This window comes from Emydura macquarii, unplaced genomic scaffold (assembly GCF_026122565.2).
Source record: "Emydura macquarii macquarii isolate MOO-44397 ecotype Brisbane River unplaced genomic scaffold, CSIRO-AGI_Emac_v2 contig_1386, whole genome shotgun sequence".
NCBI classification, from domain to species: domain Eukaryota; kingdom Metazoa; phylum Chordata; order Testudines; family Chelidae; genus Emydura; species Emydura macquarii.
This window is the reverse complement of record NW_027131523.1, coordinates 994,411-1,004,618: the sequence shown is the minus strand read 5'-3', so window position 1 is coordinate 1,004,618 and position 10,208 is coordinate 994,411. Positions and strand designations below refer to the sequence as shown.

Below are 10,208 nucleotides of genomic sequence, written 5' to 3'. Positions count from 1 at the left end.
CCACTGATCCCCCCGCCGGCCCCCTCAGAGAGCGGAGCCCTTTCAAGCGGCGGCCCCCGGGGATCAGCTCTGGGGCCAGGGCTCGTTACTGGGTTATTAACGAGCTAGACGGTGCCGTGCGAGCCCTGGCCGGAGGAGTTGGCAGAGGACGTACCAGTGGGGGGGGCAGAGCAGCAAGCACGGGTTAGGGTTACAGCGCGACCCACGTGGACGCAAGCCGACAGCAGGAGTTTTAATATGGACACATGCGGGGGGGCTTTTGGCGGGGGGGGGAGGGACTCTGTGGCCTGGGGGGCAGCTCAGAGAGCAGCTGGGTGACAGCAGGGCCTGAGCTCCTGGGGGAGGGGTCCAGCCAGGCCCAGAGGCCCCCCCCCATCCAGCGTGGCCACCCTGAAGGTGGTGCACAGGCCCTTGCACCAGTCCACACCCTGGTGCACACGTGAGCATGCAAATCTGCCTACCCTTCTGCACGCGCCTTTTCACCCCTCCCCCCCTCCCTCCCTCCCCCCACACAGTCCTCCAGCCCTCCAGCCATGCTGGGACCATGGGAACGCGCTGTAACATCCGTACGAACCCCGCACGTGCCTCAGTTTCCCTCTGCGCTTTGCATTGCTCCCTCTGGGGGTGCCAAGGGGTAAACGCTGCTCCTGGTGCCACCCAGAGACAGTGGCTGGGGAGGTGGGGAGGCACCGCGCGGGCTGGGTGGGGGGGACAATGGGTCAGGAAAGAACTGGCTGAACTGACCCAAATGAGCAGAGGGTCGAGAGCGAGCAGGGGCGCCCCCCCCTTGCCCCCGCAACGGGCACAGGGCAACTAGGCCGCCAGGTGCTGGGGACTCGGCCTGGCCCTGCCAGGGGCCATGGGAGAGACAGGGGCTCTGAGCCGGCTTTGGGGGGGCGGCTAGACAGAGGCTCAGTCTCAGGCGTGGGGAGGCCGCGTGGCCGGCCCTGCAGGTGGAGGGGGACCCACTGGGGGGCCTGCTGCCAAGCTGGGGCGTAGCCCCGATCCTGCGGCTCTGTGACACGTGCAGCCCCTCCAGCCATCCCCCCACACCCCAGCGTCCATCTAGCCCCACATCCATCCAGCTGTCTGTCTGTAAGCAGGGTGTCTGGCTGTCTCCATCTAGCCCCAGACCCCCCCCTCCGACCCCTCTAGCCATGTGAGTGCTGCCCCCTGCCCCGGCCAGCTGTCCCCCCACCCATCCCGCCCCACGGTGTCAATGTGTCTCCTGGGGGGCGCTAATCTGCCCTGCAGGAGCAGTAATTCCCTGGGATGCCGGGCCAGGCGGCCAGGGCGGGATGGGGGTTGGGGGGACGTATCCGGCGGGGGGAGGGGTTCCTGGGTGTAACCCCGCCCCCCAGCAGGCTCTGCCGGCCCCCCCGGCGCTGACTCCGGCATTCCAGCGGCTCCCAATAAAGCGGAGCCGGGGCTGCCTCCGTGACCCCCTAATATAGCCCTGGTCAGCCGGCCCCGGCCCAGGAATAGTCCCAGCCCAGAGCCCGCCCGAGGCCCCAGCTGTCGTCCCTGGGAGCCAGCCCAGGGCACCCTGCCACTCAGCGCGCCGGGGAGAGGGTGCTCGCTGGGCCTGCCCCGGCCCCCCCGGCACACCCGCCCCCCTCCCCGGTCGCCTGTGTCGTCCGTCGTCCCCCGGCACCGCCCCAGAGGTGGCTGCATCTCTGCGCCCACCATGCATGGTGTCGGTCCAGCCTTCCCTGTGAGTTGCCGGCCTTTCACCCCACTTGTCCCCCGCCCACTCCTTCCTCGCTCCTGCAGGTCAGACCCTGGACTCCGGGCCCTGGGTTCAAGTCCCAGCTCTGCCACAGACGCCCTGTGAGCCGGGGCCAGTCGCTTCGCCGCACCGGGCCTCAGTTTCCCCATATTCAGGTCCCTCACCTCGCTTGCCTGTGAGCGCCTCATGGCGGAGACCACCTCTCCCGCGGGGGGCTGCGCAGCGTGATGGGGGGGCTGGATCCCGGTGGGGGTCGTTCCCCCAGCGCTGGGGGGGGGGGGGCCCCGGGGGCAGCAGGGTTTGAGTTAGCACCAGGCGCCCCCCCCCCTTTTCCTGGCCCGTCTCAGGTTGCACTTGGGGGGCGCAGTGCCCTACTAGGGGCAGGGAGCGAGACAGCCGCCCTCCCGGGGGCGCGTGCGAGGGGCAGGTTATAATTAGCGCCTGGCGGGGGGCCCTGCCCGCGCCGGAGCAGAAACCGGAGCCGAGCCGGGGAAAACACCTGAGCTCAGCACTGCGGAGGGGCAGGCGCAGCCCCCCCCCCCCCCCCGGGGACAGGTGCTAAGTCCGCAAATCCCCCCCACACCCTCCTCTGGGGCTGGCTGGGGCTGCTAAGCCCAGAGACCTACCCCTGCCCCACGAGCGAAAGAGAGACCGGCCCGCACAGTGTCCGGGGCGCTGGGACATACACAAACGGAGCGTGCATGCACCTCACACACCACCAGTCACACACACACACACACACACACACACACACACCTCACTATGCTCACACACTCCCAGTCACACACACACACACACACCCATACCTCACTATGCTCACACACCCCCAGTATTCACACACACACCAATATTCACACACACCTGTATTCACACACACACACACACAGAGTGCACGCCCTCCCCAATATACATGACCTCACACACACACACCAGTCGTCACAGCCACACACACACACGCGCACACACGCACACACGTAAACCATTCCCAGCCCCAGCACAGGCACACGCCAACACAACCCAGCCTGTGTCCCACACCCAGCCCCCCCCATGAGCCCCCCCTCCCAGCAACACCAAACCCTCCCCCCCGCCCCCGCTGGGTGAAGCTCCCCAACCCCGCAACATAGACACTGACCCCCCCCCAACACAAACCCTCTACACACACACACACACACACACCTGAGCTAAGCCCACCCCCAACACTGACCCACTGATTCCAGCTGGGGGGTCCCTGCCCCCCAAAACCCTGAGTGGGCTGGGGGAGCTCTAGGAACCTCCTGCCCCCAACTCTGCCCACCCCTCCGCTGCCCCCCCCCCACCGATGCGGGCGGCTGTAGTGACCTAGCCCCAGTGACAGCATTGGGGGGGGGGGGGCAGTGTGCATGCATGACCTTGTGCTGCTCCCTCCCCCCTACTCCCCACAGCGCCCCCCCCTCCACCTCCACCCACCCGCTGGGAGAGCCAGGCACCCCCCCCCCACCAGCACGACAACCCTGTGCCTAGCCCCTGCACCGCCCCCCATCTCCTCCTGTCTGCAGCCCCCCCCAATCTGGGGGAGCTCTGCCCTGTCCCCCCCCAACACCGGGGGGAGCCGCTCTGCCCACACCCTCCCCAGGCAGGGGAGTTACCCCCTCATCCTCGTATCCCCCCCCCCCACCAGCGCAATGACCCCCACGCGGGGCGGGTTCCTCCTGCCCCAGGCACTTGCCCTGCCTGGTGGGTATTTACCCCTCGCCCCAGGCAACTGCCCCCCCTCGGCCCCCGATATTTATCCCCCTTCTGCCCTGGGCCTTTCCCAGCTGCCCGAAGTGGGGGGGGGGCATAGGCACAGCGACCCCCTCTGTGGGGGGGGGAACGTGGTGACCTGCCCCTTACCGGCTGGCTGAGGCTCTGGCATGGCTGCGGCTGTGTCTGCGCGGCCTCACTGCACCGTCTCCCCAGGGAGCGCCCAGCCGGGGGCCTTTAAAGTGGGGGGGGGGGGCCCCACGGAGCTGTCACCTGACCCCCCCCTCCTCCCCCCCCCCCCGGTCTCTGGGCCACATGCCTGAGTCCTGCCAGAAACAGCTTCAAATGCCAGGCTTGAGAAACAGCCGGGTGGGGGCTGGACACGGAGCTGGGGGGGGTGTGGGGAGGGGGGGAACCAGGGCTTGGGGGGCAGCACTGGAACACACCATGGGGCAGCGTGTAGCTCAGATACCCCTCCCCCGCCACACCCAATCATCATGCTTGGGGGGGGGGGCAGGGCGTGGGGCACGGGGCCAGTCCCTTCTGGGGGGCACCGGCTCCCAACCGGCCCCACGGTGCAGGACCCAGGGGCAGGCCGGGGTCCCACCAGCCCCCCGCTTCCCCGCTCACCCTCGGAGGCCACTTCAGCGGCTGAAACGTGAGCCGCCGGCCGGGATCAAGGGCCCGGGCCAGCCCCGCGAGCTGGTAATTCCAAGGCACCTCAGCCATCTGCAGCCTAATCCCCTGGGCGGGGGCCAGAATGTGCCGCATGCCGCAGAGCTGGGGCGGGGGGTGTCGCTGGCCCCCTGCCTCGCCCCAGAGGTGGCTGCATCCCAGCGCCGGGCGAAGGGGGGGGTCCCCAAATAACCAGCTCCTGCCCCCTCCCAGAGGGAATGTGTCTCGGCACCAGGCCGCCTTCCCCTTCGCAGGGATTCAGAGGAGCCCCTGGGGGCCGGGTGGGGGTGGGGGCCAGGAGCCATTTCTCGCTGGGGGTTGGATCTTGGAGGACTCCCGCTGCCAGGGCCGAGCCGAGGGGGAGTGGGGGGCTGCAGCGGGAGCTCCGGGTCGGGTTGTCTGAACACGGGCGCACAATAGACAGCGGGGTCTTCTCCCATTGGGGAGCTGCGGGGAGGCCATGGGGCTCTGCTGGGCGAGGCAGGAAGGGGTCCCCTTGTAGCCCCCAATCCCTCCCTGAGTCAGGGCCTGTTAATGCCCCATGTGCACCAGCCCAGCCCCACTGGGGCCAGCGATGCCCTTCCTGGCCGGGCAGGGAAACACTTCCAGGCTGAACAGCCCCAGTATCCCAGCCCAACCCCCTCCTAACCCTCACTGGGCATAGAACCCAGGAGTCCTGGCTCCCAGGCCCCCCCTTCAGACCCACCAGCCCCCACTCCCCGCCTTGCACTTTGCTATGTAATTCCTGGGTAACGAGATCCTTTTTCAGAAGATTTTATTAGGAATTTACAACATTTTACAGACAGAATCGCGTAAAAAAAAGCCCCGATTTTGTACAAACGCCGGGGTGCCCTCGCGGAATGTGACATTTACACCTGCCTCTCGGCACCTGCCCCGGGGCACAATCCCCCGCAGGGAGAATGGAAACGAGCCCCGGCCGGAGCCAGAGGGAGAACCCAGGAGTCCTGGCTCCCAGCCCCCCCTGCTCTAACCACTAGACCCCACTCTTCTCCCAGAGCTGGGGATGGAACCCAGGCATCCTGGCTCCCAGCCCCTGTTGGAAGCACTAGCCCCGCCTTTGAGATCTGGGGAGAGAACCCAGGAGTCCTGGCTCCCAGCCCCCTGTTCTAACCACTAGCCCCCACTCCCCTCCCAGAGCCGGGGATGGAACCCAGGCGTCCTGGCTCCTGGTCTCGCAGGCAGCGGAGACCGGGCTGGGCTGGGGGCTGGGCTGTTCTCGGCGCCCCCCAGAGCTGGCTGCACCATCCGGTCCTGCCGGCGGCCGGCCCCCTAAGCAGGGGCACTGGACAGCCCCAGCAGGCTGTGCCCGAACTGGTAGGTCAGCTTCTTCTTCACCTTGCGGACCTCACCCGTCTTGCCGTAGTTGCGCAGGGCCCGTGCCATCTTCTGGTAGGTCATGGCCTTGCGGTTGCCCTTCTGCTGCCCCCAGCGGTGGGCCAGCAGCTCCTTGTGCTTGGAGGAGAACTGGAAGACGCCGGCCTCGCGCTCCACCCACCACACGCAGTCCTTCATGTCGCCCCGCCGCAGCAGCTCCAGCAGGAACTGGTAGAGACGCAGCTTCCGCCGGGAGCCTGCGTGGGGCGACAGGGGGTCAAGGGCCTGGCACGGGCGGGGGGGCGCTGGGGCGAGACGGGGGGGGCGCGTCTAAGTGTGGACGGGGTCACGGCTCCGGCCCAGGAGGGGTGGGATAGGGCCATGTCTACGTGCTGTGGGGTGGACGGGGCCGTATCTATGTGTGGGGGGGATGGGGTGACGGCTCCAGGCCAGGAGGGGTGGGACGGGGCCGTGTCCATGTGCTGTGGGGCAGACGGGGTGGTGTCTATGGGGCAGGAAGGGTGGGATCCAGCAGAGGGGACGGGGCCCTGTCTACATGTGGGCGGGATGGGGTCACGGCTCCAGGCCAGGAAGGGTGGGACAGGGCCGTGTCTATATGCTGGGGATGGACGGGGTCGTTTCTATGGGGCAGGAAGAGTGGGATCCAGCGGAGGGGCCAGGGCCGTATCTATTTGTGGGGGGGATGGGGTCACGGCTCCAGGCCAGGAGGGGTGGGAGCCAGCGGAGGGGCCGGGGCCGTATCTATGTGTGGGGGGGATGGGGTCACGGCTTCATACCAGGAGGGGTGGGACGGGGCCGTGTCCACGGGCCAGGCAGGGTGGGAGCCAGCGGAGGGGCCGGGGCCGTGTCTATGGGGCAGGCAGGGTGGGAGCCAGCGGAGGGGCTGGGGCCGTGTCTCTGGGCCAGGCACCTACCTGTCTCGTAGCCGGGCGACCCCCCAGACGAGAGGTTCTCGTCCGAGTCGCTGTCGGACACCTCCAGGGCGGGGCTGTCCAGGTGGAATTCCTCGTCCTCGGACACCGGGGGGCTGGCCAGGGCCCCGGCTGGCGGGCAGGCCCCGTGGAGGGCGTAGGGCTGAGGGGAGCAGGGGGGGAAGATGCCGTGAAGCCCCGGGCGGAGAAGGGTTTAATCGGGAACAGGAACGCGCCACGGGGGACGGAGGCGAAGACCTGCCCTGCCCCCCACCCCAGCCCCCCAGCCAGGAGCCCTTCCGTGAAGCCCCTCACACACGTCTGCCAACCAGAGCATCCCCAACCCCCGGCTCCGACCCCCCAGCCCCCCCCTCCCCTCCCCGAGCTGGGGAGAGAACCCAGGCGTCCTGCCTCCCAGCCCCCGCAGGCAGTGCCCCTCACCTGGGGGGCGTAGTCCTCTGGCGGGAGGTGGCTCTGGCTCTGGGCGGGGGCTGCCCCCTCCAGGGTGTATACGGCGTCCAGGGAGAGCTGTGGGTACAGGCCGTGGGCGTAGGAGACCTGGACGTTCTGCAGTGGGGCCAGCTGCCCCACATCGAAGGCCTCGTAGCTCAGGTCCTGGAGCTCCAGCCAGTTCACACTGGGGTCTGCAAAGCAAGGAGGTGAGGCGGGGGGGGGGCAGCATGAGAGAGGGAGAGAACCCAGGAGTCCGGGATCCCCCTCCCCCCCCCCCAGCTCTAACCACTAGACCCTGCTCCTCTGTCACAGCTGGGGAGAGAACCCAGGAGTCCTGGCTCCCAGCCCCCCCCCGCCCCCCGCCCAGAGCCGGGGACAGGAGCGGTGTGGGTCGGGGGGCGGGGGGGGGGGGGAGCCCAGAGAAAGGCCCTTTGTGTCACTGATCCCGCCGGGCTGGAAATACGCAAATCCCGGAGCCACCTCATTTGCATGCTGCGGCCCCGCCCCTCCCACCAGGAGGCGCCGTGACGTAATGGGGGAATCCCTGAGGCCCCGCCCTTCTCCCCTCCAGGGGGCGCTGTGACGTGATGGGGGAAATCCGTGCAGCCCCACCCAGGGGGCAGGGTGACGGGGGGGGCCCGCTCACCTGTGGGGCCCTCGGGGACCAGCTGGGGGGCGGGGAGGCCGCTCACCTGTGGGGCTCTGGGGGACTAGCTGGGGGGCGGGGGGGCCGCTCACCTGTGGGGCTGTCGACGTCGACGTCGACCAGGTAATGGGGGAAACTCGGGGTCTGTTTGCAGGAGTCCAGGTCATAGAAGCTGCCATCGGGGAACTGCGGGGGGGGGGGAAGCCAGAATGTGAGCAGCCAACCCCCCCGCTGAGCAACACCCCCAGGGAGAGAACCCAGGAGTCCTGGCTCCCAGCCCCCCTCCCCCGCTGTAACCACGAGACCCCCCTCCCCGAGCCGGGCTGGCTGGAACCCAGGCGTCCTGCGGGGAGGGGGGGGGGTCTCACCAGTGTCTAAGTCGGTGGGGCAGTTGCTGTGGGGGCGGGTGTCTGGGTTTTATGTAAATCGAGGCAGGCAGGTGGGGCTGGGTGGAGCTGTGGGGCCGAGGGGGACGGACGGACGGACAGACGGCGGGGTGGGGGGGGTGTCAGACGAATCTTACCGTGTATCCATAGTGGGACCCATCGAACCTGCCGGGACAAGGGGCACAGTCAGGTGTTAAAGTGGGGGGGGGGCGAACCCAGCCCCTTCCCCCCCCCCTCAGCAGGTGGGACCAGAGCCAGGCACATGCAGGGGTCAGAGCAGGACGGGGGGGCAGCAGAAGGGGTGGGCAGTGGTGCAGCCTGGCTGGGGGGGGGGAGCTGATGGTGGAGGGGCAGCGGGGCGGGGGGGAAGCGCTGGCAGGTGGAGCCCCCCCTTGACATGCAAATGACACGCCCCGGGCCACTTTCCCCGGAGAGGAAATATTCAAATGCCCCCCCCTGAATTTGCATAAGGGGGAGAGAGAAAGTGAAGGGGGGGGCACCTGCCACTGTGCTCAGGGTGGGGGGGGTTGTCTGGTGTATGAGAACAACCCCCCCCCCACACAGAAGCCCCTCCGCACCGATCTCCCTGCCCCACCAAAGCCCCCAGGAAGAGCTGCCCCCCACATCCACCAGACACCCTCCCCCCCACCTCAGATTCAAACAGCTGCTGGGCCTGGAGGGGGGGGGGGCCAGACCTGTCCCCAAATTCACTTGCATAGTGGGGAGGGGCGTGTCCCCCCCATCCCTGCCTGGCAGCTGCCCCACCCCACAGCCTAGGGGGCGAAAGGGCCAGATCCCTCCGCCCCCCACCCCCCAGATATTGCACCAGTGCCCCTGCCCTCTGGATGGGCACCCAGGCACCCCATAGAGAGCACAGGCCCCATGTCCCGTTCCCTGCCCCACTGAGCCCGCCACTCGCCTGCTCGGGGGTCAGATGGGAGCCCATGGCCCAGCCTGGCCCCACTGCCCCCCGCACTCCCCCCCCACGCACACACACTTACGGTGCTGATTCAAGTGTGAGCATCCTCAAGGCACGGGGGGGGGGGTTACCCGTGCACGGCTGGGGGGGGTCGGGACGTCTCTGCTCCGGCCAGCGGCAGCGACTGGGTTTTATAGGGCCCCGGGGGGGGCGGAGGGGGGGGTGTGAGCTCAGCCCAGAAATCCCCCGGCGGGGCGGGGTCGGAGCGTTGCACAATCAGACACTTGTGCCAGGAAAGAGTCAGACACGGAGCGGGGGGGGTGGGGGGGGGAGGTGGGGGCATGGGAGAGGGACAAATTCCCCCCCCCCCCCACCATGGGATGGGGGGAGGTTCCCAGAGGGGTCCCAAGCCAATTGCCCTGAGGGTCCCTGCAGAAGGGCAGCGAGCCACCCCCTCCCCCAAACAGACACCCCAAAATCCCAGCCTCTCAGGCAAGTGGCTGCTATCTGGGCCTCCACCCAGCCCAGGGGGGCCCCCCAATCTCCCCATCCCCTCCAGGCAAGCGGGAAGAGGGAACCCCAGCCAGCGAGGCTTTCTCCCTCCAGGGCAGGCCCTGTGCAGGTCAGGCTGCACCCCAAGACTGGCCCAGCCCCCCCTTGGCAGGAGCAGGGTGCAGCCCCCCACTTCCAGCTGAACCCCAGCTCTGGGGAGCGAGGGGAGGGGCTGGTGGTGGTGTCACAACAGGATGTGAGATTCTCATTCACTTCCTGTCCTAAACCGCTGTGTAATCAGGCTCCCGCCCCACCCCAGAGGGGCTGCATTCCTGCACCAGGCAAGGGGTCCCCATATAACCAGCCCCCACACCCCACCCCAGAGGGGCTGCATCTTGGTGCCAGGTGCGTGTATAACCAGCCCCACGCCCCACCCCAGAGGGGCTGCATCTCCCGTGATCTCAGCCCCCCCCCAGTCCACGTGAACCGCTAGCACTTGCGAAAGGCTCTGTTGTTATCTACAGCCCCTTATCTGTCCCCATCACCGGCATCCGGCACGTGGGGGGGTCTGCTGGGGGGGCCTGTGGGAAAGGGGGCCCAGGTCAGCCTGTGGTCGCAGCCCCTGCAGAGGAGGGGGCGATGGAGGAGTCCCCCCATTCTCCACAAGACGCCCAGCAGCCCCACAGCTCTCCAGCAGCTGGGGGGGGGGAGGAGCTATGGGGCAGGCAGAGGGAGGTTGGGTGCTGGGGGAGGAACCCTCACCCTCATTCTACAGGAGGGGCTCAGGCAGAGTCCAGGGAGAGAACCCAGGCGTCCGGGCTCCCCCCCCCCCCCAACCACAAGTCCCCACCCCCCTCCCAGAGCCGGGACGGACCCAGGAGTCCTGGTGCCCCATAAACCAGCCGAGAATTTCCCAGCA

At 68.3% G+C, this 10,208-nt stretch overlaps 1 protein-coding gene across 1 annotated transcript; it reads right to left on the bottom strand.

The window, feature by feature from the left end:
• Positions 1-4,884: 4,884 nt before the first annotated feature.
• Positions 4,885-8,902, bottom strand: SPIB (Spi-B transcription factor). Its single transcript, XM_067552269.1, has 6 exons — positions 8,880-8,902; positions 8,016-8,043; positions 7,585-7,678; positions 6,835-7,037; positions 6,397-6,556; positions 4,885-5,718 (listed from the first exon to the last, which is right to left on the bottom strand). The coding sequence occupies exons 1-6, from the start codon at positions 8,900-8,902 to the stop codon at positions 5,417-5,419; spliced, it is 810 nt and encodes a 269-aa protein (XP_067408370.1). The 3' UTR covers positions 4,885-5,416.
• Positions 8,903-10,208: the final 1,306 nt, after the last annotated feature.